Source organism: Salvelinus sp. IW2-2015, linkage group LG13 (genome assembly GCF_002910315.2).
Source record: "Salvelinus sp. IW2-2015 linkage group LG13, ASM291031v2, whole genome shotgun sequence".
In the NCBI taxonomy this organism is placed as follows: Eukaryota; Metazoa; Chordata; class Actinopteri; order Salmoniformes; family Salmonidae; genus Salvelinus; species Salvelinus sp. IW2-2015.
This window is the reverse complement of record NC_036853.1, coordinates 27,964,090-27,981,774: the sequence shown is the minus strand read 5'-3', so window position 1 is coordinate 27,981,774 and position 17,685 is coordinate 27,964,090. Positions and strand designations below refer to the sequence as shown.

Genomic DNA, 17,685 nt, shown 5'->3' with positions numbered 1-17,685 from the left:
CCGGTGATATGCCTATCATCCATCCATCCACTGTCTGTCTATGGGCATTGGGCAGGCCAGGTGAGCCCAGATCTGAGATACTGTTGCTCTCTGATGTGCATCAGACCCCTGAATCCCATAGCCTGTCAGCCTCCAGCCCTGGCCCCCCCAACCCTCTGACCCACCTCCTGCTCTAAGTGATCAGAGCATCGACAAGGACAGGAGGGAGTCTGTCTATGGAGCCCCTATAGATGTTCATATCCATGCAATTTATGCCCACATCAGATACAATACTATACGATTTGACTCTGACCCATCCTTCTGTAAAGATTGGAGAATGAAGAGAGGAAGGGAGAATAAGGTATGCTGTTATTTTGAAAGTAGGAATGTGTTGTATGTGTTCTATTCCCATTCAACCATGAAGGAATGACCACAGTGACTGTAACCAGAGCTAGACCAAAACCATGTCAGTCACAGCCCCCTACAAAGCATCCTTAAAAAGTCATAGCCCTCTATACTAAAAAGCAACATTGGAATGCTGCTCAACAGGGAGTCCAACATAGGTGCGTGCTCAGCCCCCTCCTGTACTCCCTGTTCACCCATGACTGCATGGCTACACACATCTCCAACTCAATCATCAAGTTTGCAGATGACACAACAGTGGTAGGCTTGATTACCACAATGATGAGACAGCCTACAGGGAGGAGGTGAGGGCCCTGGTGGAGTGGTACAAGGAAAATAAACTCTCCCTCAAACTTGAAAGTGTATTCCAGGGTTTCTTCTGGATCAAAAAGTGGCTTAGCTAGTGGGTGTGGAAGGGGGCATGGCAATGGATGTGGTCGGCCGATTGGCGTGGCTGAATTTTAGAGAACGTTTTAGAGGCTCCCATCTTGGTGGTGTAGAGAAAATGTTACAGGTTTAAAGCAAATTTCCTGCATTGCTACATATTCTGCCATGGAGCTGAGAGAAAATGTTGCAGTTTTAACACTAATTTCCTGCAATTTTATGCATTTGCCATGGCTAAGGCTGTGTTCTTTTGCTCAAACATAATAACAAAATACATACTGCTAAATTAATTATTTTGGGAATTTTTATTTCTCCCAGACTGTTTAGCTTTTATTTTGGTGATAAAAATATCTAGATACATTATCTTTTCTACATGTTGTATATCTGTTTTGGTCGTTTAAGTTTACACTGAAAACGGTTTACCATCCTAATAATGTATTTCGTTTTTTACATTGTTTGGACTGAGGCGGCCCAAAAAAATACATACATATTCTTCATACAATTCAGTATGGTATAATGGTACAAATGGTATAATGACATAAATATGAATTCTCCAGTCACAACAAGTGCGGAGTTCCAAAGTCAGATTATAAGGCTACTATTATCTAGTATTATCCAATTGAGGTAAACAGTGTGGTAAAGATGGGTATAAACAGGTAAGCCAGTTAGGCTCTACACCCATAAGAAACACTGCCTGAGTTTCAAGTTTGGGGAAGATAATTTTCACAATGAAAACTGATTTAAAAGGAAGTTTGCATTCAATTTCAATGCTTAAATGCATTAACTCCAGTAACAGGAATTTGCCCAATTATAATGCAACTCAAGTTTTTAAATTCTAAAGTGCAATTCCATTCCAATTATGTTTTTAATTTCCAATTCAATTCCAATTCTGACAGTCTGAATTCCAATTCAATTCCAAATCCATTCCAGGGTTGATTTTCTTTTACAATTCAAATTCAGACAATTTAAATCCAATTCAATTCCAATAAAAAAATATGATTGCTGCAATTCCAATTGAATTCCAAGTAAATTCTCCACTTCCTGCTTGAATTCCAGAATTGAATTMGAAATGAAATTGGAATTGACCCCAACCCTGATGTTCTCATGGCATGGCTTTAACGTTTTCTCCATGAATTGGGACTCAATTGGAACTTTACCTAACGTGGTAGGAACGGTCACTCTTTGCTGGATTACCACTTACCAGCCTATCTTTAAAGATCATGGACCGCAGCCATTTGAAGTCGAGAGCTTTGAAGGCAGAGAGAACGAAGAGGGAGTCCTGTTCGTAGCGTTCAGTCTTCTGGATGGCTCCCTCTGGGTAGGTGATACGCATAGTGGTCCGGGAGCCCACATCTTTCTCATAGCCACTCACTGGAGCCTCGTTCAACCTGCAACACACACAGGTCAACTGGGATTAGGAATCTAGAAACATAGGGTTCTCACAATCATTGGCTCTTACTCAATTTGTRTTTCCTCAATTCCTCGCATCCTCTCTCTTCGCCTCCTTCTCAAAACATATTGGAGAAGGTCAGAGAACTTCGGATCTTCTCCTCTAGTGCTTTTGAGAAAGAGGCGGGGATAGAGGATGTAAGGAATCCAGGAAAGATTATTTAAGAACCCTGGAGTTGATGTGCCTTTTAAAACTGACCTTGCAATCACGTTGTACTCGTCAATCCATGCACCCATAGACTTGTTGGTCAGAATAGCACCATTTCCCATGATGATGCACTTTTTACAACTCAGACTAAAAGAGCAGYAAAAGAACAGCAGAAAAACACAATTTCTGTGAGGTTTGTGAAGAGAGGAAAATGACAAGTACTGCACAGTGATTTATTCTGATATTATGTGTAGTTGTGCAATTGCTATCAGGTACCCTGACAGCATTATGTAGTAGAGAATGTGACCTCTGTTTAGTCTGAGTTCCAAATTCCAGGTGAAAAATTAAACACATTCCCAATTTCCTTAGTTGATGATATCAGGTCGGCAAATAATGGTTGCGGAAAGATCCAAGCCCTTAACAAGACAGAACACTGGTAAATCAGCAATGTTTTCGGGATTGGTAGAACATATTTCTTGCCTGGTCCCAGATCTGTTTGTGCTGTCTAGCCAACTTATATGGTCATTTTCGCATGACAATGACCAGAAATTGGCAAATCAGCACAAACAGATTTGGGACCAGGCTAGAATATTTCTGAGTAAGCCGAGAGTTTGCATACTGGAGGTTAGTTTCTGAATGTCTTTGAGAAGCAGGCATGACCCTTTAAATACCCCAAGATGCCCCCTGATGTTGTTGTGGTAGAGGTGTGAAATACCTGTCCAGCTCATCTTCCAGACCATAGCTCTTTGTGGCTGTCAGAATATTATCTATGATCTTTTCTGAGGAGAGAAGAGAAGATTTTTAAACAAGCACATTCTCCAGGCAGCAATTCTTGGACCCCAGGGAATGAGGTTACATCAGGTTTCCCCAAGGACAATGCCCCCACTATGTCAAAGATAATAAAACAAAAAACACTATAGTAAATACTACAGTAATATCTGCAAAAACACTACAGTAATTACTATTGTATTTACAACAGTTTTTACTAAAGTAATACTACAGTATTTATACTGTGACTCGTTTCAGGAAACTAGGCGTATGTCGCGCATCACTTCACAGGAGAGCCATTTGAATGTAAACTTTTGTTTTATCAAAATGATTTTTTGGGGCAGAAATACCTTCTGGAACATGTGAAATTTCATGTGCCTTAATAACAAACTTGTATGCCATCTGTAAATACGAATACAATTATTAAATTACGAGCCTAGTTTGTTCAGCCACCGAAAAATGCAGGAACCTTTCCGCTAGTCAAGATTGGCTGAGATAATGAGCGGGCTGGACATGCCGAGAGATGAGTTCGAATTTGTCTGCCATGTAGCACGCTTCTGTCTATAACATGAGCTGGTCAGTATGTGTAGATAATCCTTTCTAGCACATKTTTTTTTAACAATATCACGTAGTAAAACTGTAAAAAGCAAAAGTGTTGTTCTCAGGTGGAACTAGAGTATGATAGCTAAGGAGACTGAGAAAATTCTGCCGTTTGATTGGAAATATGCAGAGGGAGTCGAAAAGAGCACACACAGAAGGCTATTATATAAAACACCTGTCTCCGGACTACTTCAAATATAGGGCAACCATGGCATCTGTGACAGAAAGGGAGAAGTGTCTATCCATGTATACAGGTAAGATAGTCTAGCTAGCTACAGTTGAAGTCAGAAGTTAACATACACCTTAGCCAAAAACATTTAAACTCAGTTTTTCACAAAAAAAGTTTACATACATTCATTTAGTATTTGGTAAAATTGCCTTTCAATTGTTTAACTCGAGTCAAATGTTTCAGGTAGCCTTCCCCAAGCTTCCCACAATAAGTTGGGTGAATTTTGTCCCATTCTGGTGTAACTGAGTCAGGTTTGTAGGCGTCCTTGCTCGCACACGCTTTTTCAGTTCTGCCCACAAATTCTCTATAGGATTGAGGTCAGGGCTTTGTGATGGCCACTCCATTACCTTGACTTTGTTGTTCTTAAGCCATTTTGCCACAACTTTGGAAGTATGCTTGGGGTCATTGTCAATWCAGACCCATTTGCGACCAAGCTTTAACTTCCTGACTGATGTCTTGAGATGCTGCCTCAATATATCCACATAATTGTCCTCCCTCATGATGCCATCTATTTTGTGAAGTGCACCAGGCCCTCCTGCAGCAAAGCACCCCCACAACATGATACTGCCACCCCCGTGCTTCACGGTTGGGATAGTGTTCTTCGGCTTGCAAGCCTCCCCCTTTTTCCTCCAAACATAACGATGGTTATTATGGCCAAACAGTTCTATTTTTGTTTCATCAGACCAGAGAACATTTCTCCAAAATGTACGATCTTTGTCCCCATGTGCAGTTGCAAACCGTAGTCTGGCTTTTTTATTGCGGTTTTGGAGCAGTGGCTTCTTCCTTGCTGAGCGGCCATTCAGGTTATGTCGATATAGGACTTGTTTTACTGCGGATATAGATACTTTTGTACCTATTTCCTCCAGCATCTTCACACGGTCCTTTGGTGTTGTTCTGGGATTGATTTGCACTTTTCGCACCAAAGTACATTCATCTCCAGGAGACAGAATGCGTCTCCTCCTGAGCGGTATGACGGCTGCGTGGTCCCATGGTGTTAATACTTGCATACTATTGTTTGTACAGATGAACGTGGTACCTTCAGGCATTTGGAAATTGCTCCCAAGGATGAACCAGACTTGTGGAGGTCTACAATTTTTTTCTGAGGTCTTGGCTGATTTCTTTTGATTTTCTCATGATGTCAAGCAAAGAGGCACTGAGTTTGAAGGTAAGCTTTGAAATACATCCACAGGTACACCTCCAATTGACTCAAATGATGTCAATTAGCCTATCAGAAGCCATGACATCATATTCTGGAATTTTCCAAGTTGTTAAAGTCACAGTCAACTTAGTGAATGTAAACTTCTGACCCACTGGAATTGTGATACAGTGAATTATAAGTGAAATAATCTGTCTGTAAACAATTGTTGGAAAAATGACTTGTGTCATGCACAAAATAGATGTCCTAACCGACTTGCCAAAACTATAGTTTGTTAACAAGAAAAATGTGGTTGAAAAACAAGTTTTAATGACTCCAATCTAAGTGTATGTAAACTTCCAACTTCAACTGTACATTTTCATATATTACACATTTCTAATTTTGTCAAAGTCGTTTATTTTGTCAAAGTTGTTTATTTAAAGCTAATGTTAGCTAGCTGGCTTGCTAGCTAACGTTACGTGTATAATGTGTGTTACTTTAGTAATATTATTTGTATCTCAGATCCATTTGCATTGCTAGTTTTAGCATAATGTTAGCTAGCTAGCTAACATTGAAACTGGTTGGTTAGCTACCTGCATATTCATGCAGGGTAGTAACGATATGAGTTGAGATTATGGTTCATTGTTTAGCTAGCTACATGTCTAAACAAAAGACTCCACTATGCAAGTAACCATTTCAATAGAATCTTAATGATGTCACTGCGACAACTGTCGATAGACGTAGCTGGTAAATTCACTCTTGCTATCTACTCTGATTTCAGAGCACTCTTGTCTGAGTGTGCCAGAGTGCAGAATAACTGATGAATTTTCGAACGCTCAACCCCCGTTGAATATGGCCGGTGTCAGTAAACGTTGGCAAAAAAGTTTCATTAAATTGTTGCCAGCAGCACAGTTACGGTCACCAACACTCTGGATAACATAAAAACAGCCTTACCAGCTCTGCTAGGGGGAGTAAAATGGTCAGAGTCAGCTCTTCTCTCATTTGTGTCTGGAGGTAGCTAGCAAGCTAGCCAACYATAGCCAGTTACCTTGGTTCCTTGACTGCTGTTGTTAGGTCAGAARGCCCGGCTCAACCCTACTCCTCGGCCAGAGTGTTCAGTGTGCGCTCTAAACGCCCCGAGAGCGAAAAGCTCTGAATATGCGAACGGACAATCTGACAACGCTCTGAGTTTACGAATGCCCAGAGCGCACTCTGGCACACCAGATTGAATTTACGAACACACCCGTAGTATAAACCAGCCTTAAGTCTTGAAATCTTGGGTTGTTTAGTACATGGCCTTACATGTGAATCCTTAAAGAGATGCGTGGGGCTAGGACTTAACAGGGTGTGAACGATGCTGAATGGGTGCAGACAAAGAGCTCTCCAGTAGGTGTACCAAAACATTCAAGGGCCATCAACTTTCAAAGCATAATAACTTTCTCATTGTTCCTCAACTGCAGTGTATGATATACCATTTTCTAGCTCTGAGTCTCAACTTTTATCCAAGGTTAAAAACACAATTTCAAATTTTGTAACATAAGACCGAATTGAGCCGGTCGGTCACCTATAGTAAAACTTTACTACAGTATACTACAGTCATGTCCACAAAAACACAACAGTGAATACTACAGTAAAGCCCATAAAAACACTACAGTGAATACTATAGTATACTCCAGCAAAAACATTACAGTGAATACTATATTATATAAATATATTAATGCTTCAGTATGTAGAGCATAGTATTTTTTTTTATATGGGCACAGAGGCCCTAAATCTTTCTGTAAACTCTACAGTAAACAAATGCTCTCACTACCTCACTTTGTTTCTTGTCCTTACACACTGCTGGCCTTTATGCATCTTTGAAGTATGCTTCCCTTAAACTGAGATGCCCATCGTCTGCATGTTCAACAACTCTTGCTATTTATCTAGTCAGTTATAGTAGGAATACATTATTTTATAGGAAGGAAAAACTTAAGTACTTTTTCCAAGTCCTTACTTTCCCCTTGTATTTCCACTATTTACATAGCCAGTTATTCTAGCAAGGCCTAGGGAGTAACTATGAAGTACAATTTCCTATAGTCTTTAGACTGAGATGCTCCTGTCTGCACAACAATACTAGCTAGGCCTATTTATATAGACAGTTATTCTAGGAAGATATAAAGTGTAGAGAAAGGAATGACTGCAATCCGGATGTTTTCTATACAATTGACAAGGGTAAATACACTTGGCCTATAATTCAGGAGATCAAGTTTAAATTAACAGTAATTGCCTAAACAATTGTGAGAGCTGAATCGCTGGACCATTTGTCACGAGATGAAAGTCCACATGATTTGACTGTATACTGTAGGCCTATGCCAAGTAGGCTACTTGCGTGCTATTCATGATTATTGATTAACTAAATTGCCAGAGCATTAAATTGCTATTAGGCACTTGTGTTCAATTCTCAGATGCAATGGAGATCATAAAAAACATGACCCAAAGATAGCAAAATATGTTTTTCAGTTACCATACTTTTTGAACATAATTATTACTGTAATTTTGTCATGAGGCATTTTTTTTTTTTTGAATCAGCCCATTGTGAAAACAATATAGCCTATAGCAGTGTTTCTTAATGCTGGTCCTGGGGACACAACGGGTGCACATTTTAGTTTTTGCCCTAGCACTAAACCCACAATTTCACTAGTCAAAAGTTTGATGATGAGTTGATAAGTGGAACAGTGCAAAAACAAAAATGTGCACCCTTTTGGGTCCCCAGACCCTGGATTAGGAAACATTGACCTACAGTATGACAGATGATTTTGAAAAAATGACACATCCAGTGACACAACTTACTATAGTATAATTAAGGATCACTCAGAGGCAGTGAAAAGCATTGATGTAGAGACAGGCTCAGCTCTGTCCAAAATGACTTGCATATCTGCATTGTGACTAACACTGGAGAGATGGGGKGCGAGAGGGCTGCATAATAAATGGTACCCTTCTCCCTATATAGTGCACTACTTTTGACCAGGGCCTATAGGGGTCTGATTAAAAGTAGTGCATTATATAGGCAATAGGTTGCAATTTGGGATGCAACCAGGGAGAAGAGTTGTTGACTACTGTGGTGATATCCTAGATATAAACAGACAAGATCAATCAGGCTGGATGGGAATCATTTGAAAGGATGGTCTCTCCTTCCAGCCAAACCACACAGCTGATATCAGATGAGGGCTAGGCTACCATAGCACCATCTGCAAGGGTGAGGCACCTAGGCTAGGCACACCCCTGAAACAGCCCAATGACTGACAATGAAGGACTCCAGTTCTGCCAACCAATCAATAACAAGACAAAGGCTTACAGTATGACCTTAATAATCTATGTTCAGGCAGAAGTGGAAACCATATGTTTAGTGTGATCCCTCAAACTGCCCTACTACCGAGTCACAGAACAGAAAACGCCCAGAATGTGTTGGTTAGTTGGGAGAGTAGAGGGTGTTGGTTGGGCTTCCTGGTTCTGATCAGCCATGATGATGAGGGCAGGCAGTCAGGCCACAAATAGCTCACTGATTATTACTGATTAATAGGTCTCTCTTACAGAATAGATTATTTCAATAACCTGTATAAATAAAGGTTAAATGAAATAAACTGATTAGATGATGCTGTGTTGAAGACAGGGTAGTGGCTGGCTACATACTGTAGCTAATCATTCCACAACTAACATGTGTTTGGGTGTGGGGCCGAGACTGGGCTTTCCAATCAGGGCCTGAGACTGGTAGGCAGAAGGATCTGACAGTGGTCCTGTAGTGTGTTGGTGCTGCTCAATGTTACTGTTCAGTGTTACAGAGAAAGGGCAGGGCATGGATGGAGTCAGGTATCAGATTCAGACAGATTTCTACGAGAACACTAGTTAGCAAACACCCTTCCTCTGATACCGAGAACATYAAGGCATTTTCTGCACATGCAACATGGAGAGCTAGACTACAAAGTCATCCTCCTGATACCTTTCCAGGGATATTTATACATTTAGCACAATTTGAGCGCACTGACACCATCATTATCATCATTACATTTAGACAGATATATATATAAACAGCTATAACATTGATATTTATGTCAAATGAACCAAATGAACTGTAACATCAGCTTTKCAAGGGATTTGATGAGATTAAACACAAGTTAAATTGGTGATCACATTGTTTTAAAAAGGATAAGCGAGGGGCAGCAAGAAATGTTTTGCTTTGCTGTGATCCCTGCATAGCTAGGAGAAACAATGARGTTCTTCTCAATAAGGCCAGTATTTGGACATGGTGTACTGTCCCTCATCTGAGCAGTGACCCAGAGCATAGACACCCTCCTCCCTCCCTGTAGTTGAGCTAGTGGTCAACAGTGTCCACTCCCAGGGGCTCCCCAATCCTCATGGTCATCCAAAATTAAATAGATCTAAAATGGAGGTCCATACCTTGCATTTTTATTCCAAAAGGTGGGAAGAATTTGCTGATTTTGTTGAATCGTCTAAAATTCGGATCAAGGAACATGGGGGCTGGTTTAGTGAACCTGGAGATAGAGAAAAACAGAGAGAGCACAAGATATGACAAGTGAGAGTGAGACTAGTGAGAATTAACAGGCCATAAATACAGTGCATTCGGAAAGCATTCAGACCCCTTGACTTTTTCCAAATTTTGTTATGTTACAGCCTTATTCTAAAATTGATCAAATTGCTTTTTCCCTCATCAATCTACACACAATATCCCATAATGACAAAGGAAACACATTGCAAATGTATTAAAAAAGCARCTTTGACAGTGATTACAGCCTGAAGTCTTCTTGGGAATGACACTACAAGCTTGGCACACTGTATTTGGGGAGTTTCTCCCATTCTACTCTGCAGATCCTCTCAAGCTCTGRCAYGTRGGATWMGGAGGMTAGCTGCCCATTTWTTTTCAGGMCTCTCCAGAGATGTTCGATCAAGTTCAAGTCCGGACTCTGGCTGGGCGAGTCAAGGACATTCAGAAACTTGTACCCAAGGCCACTCCTGCGTTGTCTTGGTGTGCTGTTAGGTTCTAAATCTCAGAGTAAATAACTCAACGGACACTATGAAAGCGTAACCAAGTTTAATTCTTCCCAGAGGATCAATACAGCTGCATTAGACAAAACATGTTTCCACCACCACAAGTATATATACTCCAATTTAGGCACTCCTTCTCTCCAATCTATTATGGTTCGACAGGAAGAGGGTAATAAACCACAATTTCTCCCTTAACAGGATCTGACCTGACCTCAACCCCTCATTTGCCTAATCCACAGATGTCCATCCGTATCCCCTATAGCAATTCTGTGACTTCCTCCCATCCTCCTAGAACATTCCAAAGCTATCTGGCTCCTACAGATAACCATTAACGTCTGATGTAAAAACCAGTCTCTAGGATAGCAATGTTCCAAGTTTAACACAGAATCCAACAGTCCCCCGTTTTGAACATTTRAATTCCATACTGTTCAACATTACATACACTTGGAAATGACATATAAATGAACAAACAATGATAACAAAACATTCACTGTGAGGTTTACAAACTCAGAGASTTATGTCCTCTGTTCTATGATCACACCATGCACAATCATATTTCCATCTCTCATCAAACAGAATGACATTCCAGCTGAAGCTGGTGGTTTCCTCCACTTCAGCTGGAGCTGCTTTTAGCTTCTCCACTTTCTCCTTCTGGTTCCTAAGAGAGTGATAGCATAAGACTTGATYGCGCTGACAGAGATGGTCGCCTTGCTTCAGGTCCTTAGAAAACTATGCAGATATTTGTTATTTTATGTATTATTTCTTACATTGTTAGCCCAAACAATCTCAGGTGTTATTACATACAGCCGGGAAGAACTATTGGATATAAAAGCGAAGTCGACTTACCATCATTACGACCAGGAATACGTCTTACCCGAAGCGGATCCTCCACCCTGGACATGTGATCCTCCACCCTGGACATGCAATCTTATCCCAGAGGCCGACCCAAAACAACGCGGTCGCCTCAGGAGAGACGGACGGAGTGGCCTACTGGTCAGACTCAGAAGGCGAGCACACCATCCACTGCTTCCTAGCATATTACTCTCCAATGTCCAATCTCTAGATAACAAGGTGGGCACGAGTTGCCTTCCAGAGAGACATCAGAGATTGTAACATTCTCTGTTTCACGGAAACATGGCTCACTTGGGATACGTTGTTAGAGTCAGTACAGACACCCGGTTTCTTCACGCAACGTGCCGACAGAAACAAACATCTCTCTGGTAAGAAGAAGGGCGGGGGTGTATGCCTTATGATTTACGACTGATGGCGTAATCACAACAACATACAGAAACTCAATTCCTTTTGTTCACCTGACCTAGAATTCCTTACAATCAAATGCCGACCGCATTATCTTCCAAGACATTTACATTTTACATTTAAGTCATTTAGCAGACGCTCTTATCCAGAGCGACTTACAAATTGGTGCATTCACCTTATGATATCCAGTGGAACAACCACTTTACAATAGTGCATCTAACTCTTAGAGAATCTAACTCTCAAGAGAATTCTCTTCGATTATAGTCARAGCCGTGTATATCCCCCCAAGCAGATACCTCGWCGGCCCTSAAAGAACTTCACTGGKCTCRATGTAAACTGGAAACCATACATCCGGAGGCTGCATTTARTGTAGATGGGGATTTTAACAAAGCTAACCTAAGATCAATACTCCCTAAATTCTATCAGCATATCGAATGCGCGWCACYAGCTGGCAGAATTCATCATTGCTACTCGAACTTCTGCAATGCATACAAAGTCCTCCCACGCTCCGCCTTCGGCAAATCTGACCATGAATCCATTTTGTTGCTCCCAGCCTATAGACAGAAACTAAAACAGGAAACGCCCATGCTCAGGTCAATACAACGCTGGTCTGACCAATCGGATTCCATGCTTTAAGATTGCTTCAATCACGTGGACTGGAATATGTTCCAGATAGCCTCAGACAACATTGATGTATACGCTGACTCGGTGAGCAAGTTTATTAGCAAGTGCATCAGAGATGTCGTACCCGCTGTGACTATTAAAACCTTCCCTAATCAGAKACCGTGGATTAATGGCTGCATTCGCGCAAAACTGAAAGCGTGAACCACCACTTTTAATCATGGCAAGATGACCGGAAACAGGACCGAATACAAACAGTGCAGCTATTCCCGRCGCAAGGCAATCAAACAAGCAAAGCATCAGTATAGAGACAAAGTAGAGTCGCAATTAAACGGCTCAAACACGAGACGTATGTGGCAGGGTCTACAGTCAATCACGGATTACAAAAAGAAAACCAGCCCCGTTGCGGACATCGACGTTTTGCTCCCAGACAAATTAAACTACTTCTTTGCTCGCTTTAAGAACAATACAGTGCCACTGGTAAGGCACGCTACCAAAGCCTGTGGGCTCTCCTCCGCCAACGTGAGTAAAACATTTAAACGTGTTAACCCTCGCAAGTCTGCCCAGACAGCATCCCTAGCCGCGTCCTCAGAGCATGCGCAGACCAGCTGGCTGGTGTGTTTACAGACATATTCAACGAATCCCTATCCCAGTCTGTTGTCCCCACATGCTTCAAGATGGCCACCATTGTTCCTGTTCCCAAGAAAGCTAAGGTAACTGAACTACATGACTATCACCCCATTGCACTCACTTCTGTCATCAGGAAGTGCTTTGAGAGACTAGTCAAGGATCATATCACCTCCACCCTACCTGATACCCTAGACCCACTCCAATTTGCTTAACGCTCCAATAGGTCCACTGATGATGCAATCGCCATCACACTGCCCTATCCCATCTGGACAAGAGGAATACCTATGTAAGAATGCTGTTCATTGACTACAGCTCAGCATTTAACCCCATAGTACCCTCCATAGTACCCTGGATCTCAACCCCGCCCTGTGCAACTGGGTCCTGGACTTCCTGACGGGGTGCCCCCAGGTGGTGGAAACAACTTCTCCACCCAGCTGATCCTCAACACTGGGGCCCGACAAGGGTGCGTTCTTAGCCCTCTCCTGTACTCCCTGTTCACCCATGACTGCGTGGCAATGCACAACTCAATCATCCAGTTTGCAGACAACACTACAGTGGCAGGCCTGATTACCAACGATGACGAGACGGCCTACAGGGAGGAGGTGAGGGCCCTCGGAGTGTGGTGTCAGGAAAATAACCTCTCACTCAATGTCAACAAAACAAAAGAGATGATCGTGGACTACAGGAAACAGCAGAGGAAGCGCCCCCCCATCCACATCGACGGGACAGTAGTGGAGAAGGTGGAAAGTTTTAAGTTCCTCGGCYTACACATCACAGACAAACTGAAATGGTCCACCCACACAGACGGCGTGGTGAAGAAGGCGCAACAGCACCTCTTCAACCTCAGGAGGCTGAAGAAATTTGGCTTGTCATCTAAAACACTCACTAACTTTTACAGATGCACAATAGAGTGCATCCTGTCGGGCTGTTTCACCACCTGGTACAGCAATTACATCGCCCTCAACCGCAAGGCTCTCCAGAGGGTGGTGCGGCCTGCACAACGCATCACCAGTGGCAAACTACTTGCCCTCCAGGACACCTACTTCACCCGATGTCACAGGAAGGCTTATAAGATCATCAAGGACAACAACCACTCGAGCCACTGCCTGTTCACCCCCCTATCATCCAGAAGGCGAGGTCAGTACAGGTGCATCAAAGCTGGGACCGAGAGACCACAAAACAGCTTCTATCTCAAGGCCATCAGACTGTTAAACAGCCATCACTAACATAGAGAGGCTGCTGCCAACATACAGACTCAAATCTCTGGCCACTTAAATAAATGGACTTAATAAAGGTATCACTAGTCACTTTAAATAACAGCACTTTAATAATGTTTACATATCCTACATTACTCATCTCATATGTGTATTCTATACCATCTACTGCATCTTGCCTATGCCGCACGCCATCGCTCATCCATATATTTATATGTACATATTCTTATTCATCTCTTTACATGTGTGTGTATTTGTGTGTATAAGGTAGTTGTTGTGAATTTGTTAGATTACTTGTTAGATATTACTGCATAGTCGAAACTAGACGCACAAGCATTTCGCTACTCTCACATTAACATCTGCTAACCATGTGTATGTGACCAATAAAATTTGGTGGTAAGCTGACCATAACTATACATGCATGAAAACTGAGTCTGAGACCATGACAACTCCCACTCTCTCTTTACCTGACTCTATGCCTCCAGGATACTTTTCTGCTGGATTCCACAAAAATGAAAGCTCTAAAAAGCCTCCTCATGCTTTCGCCCAGACTCCGAGAGGTGTTCCCAAGCCATGTCATTTTCACTTTGTTTCCCATCTCCTTCATTGCCACCTGATAGACACGTGCGTATCCGTAATCAACACTACATCCTCTTGAGGTAACTCAGCACTGTACATGCTTTAACATCAATGCCTTCAAAATGTTGTTTAGAGTACAATTACCCCAACATCTATCCTCTTTCATATGATGCATTAACCAATAAAGCAGCTAACCCAACCCAACTATGATGTTTAAAGTAGCTCCCAAACCCAACCCATCTGCATGTCTACAGTGGAATCAAGTCTCTCTCTCTCTCTCTCTCTCTCTTTAGCTCTGCTTCCTCTGTCATGGTGTCTTCAAGCTCACCCATTATGCAGCTGGACCTCACTTCACGTAAGAACCATGCACCCACCAAGGAGAGACATGACGATCTTTACCGCTGTCAATATACATCAGTCCCTCCACAGGAACAATGAACACCCTTATGTTTCATGAAACCTAAAAACATATTGACTTGAAAAGGAAAGAGAGAAAAAATACATGTTTAATACCTTCACACCACCCTTGATGRGACTAAAACTGGGGAAAGAATCGTCCATCRYTTACGTTCTCTGCCCATGTTATGCTGGTCCCATGCCCTCTCCTAAARTTTCATCCTTGGGCGTTATCGCAAAACACAGACTATGAGCCTTGTATGCAATTCATTGTACCGTATCATCCAGCCATCTCTACGTATCCATGRGATTTAACATTACAATTCTGATGACATGGTAAAACAAAAGAGAACAAAAAAAAAACTTCATGGTTGACCCAAGCTATCATCCAGTGAGTTCTCYAACAGCCTCACTGTCGGAGGATACTWAGAGATAAGGTTTCTGGAGCCTCCCTAGGCCTAATAAATTTGAGCAGCGCCCCCACCCCTCACCGTTCGAAAGTAACTATCTCTCGCTGTACCCGAATCATAACTAAAACATTTGATAAATMATCCAACCCAAATTCAGAATGACAGTCCTTAGTGCTTACTTTGATTCTATGACTCAAATTCAAGCTTCTCAACTTAGCACACATCATCCCGGTTAGAATGTACATTTATAAATGGAACCTTTTAGTGCCGGTAATAACTCTTCTCATTACAGCCCCCCTTTGTCCCTGGTTTCCTGTTGCAAGTGACCTGGTAATGAAAGATAAGTATCTCAAATCATACTTAGTCTAAATTGTTTGCACTGTGTAGACCCCCCCCCCCCTTATCATTCTAGAGTGTCTTTTTCAGATATCGTTTACAGTTCATCTTCCCAGCAGCACATGTAACTCTTGCCTGTCCCATTTAAATACCTTGATACATGTCCCCGATTTCAATATCCAAATAGATACAGTTGAGTTGGAAGTTTACATACACTTAGATTGGAGTCATTAAACTTATTTTTCAACCACTCCACAAATTTTCTTGTTAACAAACTATAGTTTTGGCAAGTCGGTTAGGACATCTACTTTGTGCATGACACAAGTAATTTTCCAACAATTGTTTACAGACAGATTATTTCACTTGTAATTCACTGTATCACAATTCCAGTGGTCAGAAGTTAACATACACTAAGTTGACTGTGCTTAAACAGCTTGGAAAATTCCAGAATATGATGTCATGTCTTTAGAAGCTTCTGATAGGCTAATTGACATCATTTGAGTCAATTGGAGGTGTACCTGTGGATGTATTTCAAGGCCTTCCTTCAAACTCAGTGCCTCTTTGCTTGACATCATGGGAAAATCAAAAGAAATCAGCCAAGACCTCAGGAAAAATTGTAGACCTCCACAAGTCTGGTTCATCCTTGGGAGCAATTTCAGGAGGAAATGGGCCAAAATTCACCCAACTTATTGTGGGAAGCTTGTGGAAGGCTACCTGAAACGTTTGCCCCAAGTTAAACAATTTTAAGGCAATGCTAACAAATACTAATTGAGTGTACTTCTGACCCACTGGGAATGTGATGAAAGAAGTAAAAGCTGAAATAAATAATTCTCTCCACTATTATTCTGACATTTCACATTCTTAAAATAAAGTGGTGTTCCTAACTGACCTAAAACAGGGAATRTTTACTCMGATTAAATGTCAGGAATTGTGAAAAAAKTGAGTTTAAATGTATTTGGCTAAGGTGTATGTAAACTTCRGACTTCAACTGTACATCCGTTTCTCCCACGTACACAAGTCTATCACCTGACCCTTTATCTCTCTCCACGCTCACTCAACATGCGCGGACTCAGGACTCTGGTGCACACCTGCCGCCTTTACCCAGGTGAATGGCTCGGACTCAGATAGAAGTGTTAAAAGTCACTGTCGCATTGAGCGCCTTTGTCGCGCTTTCTTCAGCCGGTTACGGAGGTTTTTGATGTTCACACACACTGTTTGTGGTCAAATTATTCCTACCATGCATTAAGACACGATCTAATATACCCTTCCATGATAACCTCAAAAAAGGACAAAAAAAGGACCCTCACAGTTACCGTTTTGATCGCAGGGTTCAAACCTGCCATCAAAGCAGAAGTGCAAATTCTATCAATGCACTACCGTACCCAGTCTTTCTGTGGCTGAGTACTAATATTAATTCCAGTTTTATCAGTTTGTATTTTTTGTTGATAGAATGCTGACATCAAAATGCTGGTATATTGAGCTTTTGATTATTCTAGTTTATGTCATTGTGCCAAGTCATAATTGCCTCCCTGAATTCTTTATTTGATTTGAATTCTCTGTCAGCAGGGAAATGTTGCCCAATTTTATCCAGTTTGCAAAAATGTTCCCATATTCGAGCCGAATTGGTAGAATGCTTGTGCGCTTCTTTCAGAGCCTCCATTGCTTTATTAAAATCCTCTAGCTCCTTATTACAGGGAGAATCGGGGTCGTTTGTCGCCATATCAACAGTTATTAATTGGTTACGGCCCTTAATACCTTGTATTAGAACCTATACTATAGCATCTGAAAATGTATTACTGGAGAATATGGATGACTTAATGTCTTATTCCAGTYTTGCGCCTCAAATATCACTGTTGTTGATAACCCACATCACCAAAATTATTCACACTTCTCTTCCTATTTCCACATAATCTTTCATGGTTCACCACCCCAACAGGGCATAAAACCAACCTCTCTTCATTGCTATATAACCAATTTTGAGGACACAAACCTCTTCTAGCACAAAAACAGAGGCCTCAAACCTTTTAATAGCGGACTCAAACCCTTATAATAGAGCTTGTTCAAACCTTCACACACACCCCCACACACACTCACACGCTGCGCTC

General features: G+C 41.7%; 1 protein-coding gene across 3 annotated transcripts in view; it reads right to left on the bottom strand.

Moving 5' to 3' along the window:
- Nucleotides 1–17,685, bottom strand: part of LOC111972384 (CMP-N-acetylneuraminate-beta-1,4-galactoside alpha-2,3-sialyltransferase) — a 100,451-nt gene that overhangs the window by 28,338 nt on the left and 54,428 nt on the right. For all 3 annotated transcript variants that reach the window (XM_023999434.2, XM_023999435.2, XM_070446208.1), the window contains 4 exon segments: nt 1,967–2,153; nt 2,414–2,509; nt 3,078–3,141; nt 9,532–9,626. In XM_023999434.2, coding sequence (XP_023855202.1) covers nt 1,967–2,153; nt 2,414–2,509; nt 3,078–3,141; nt 9,532–9,626 — 442 coding nt within the window.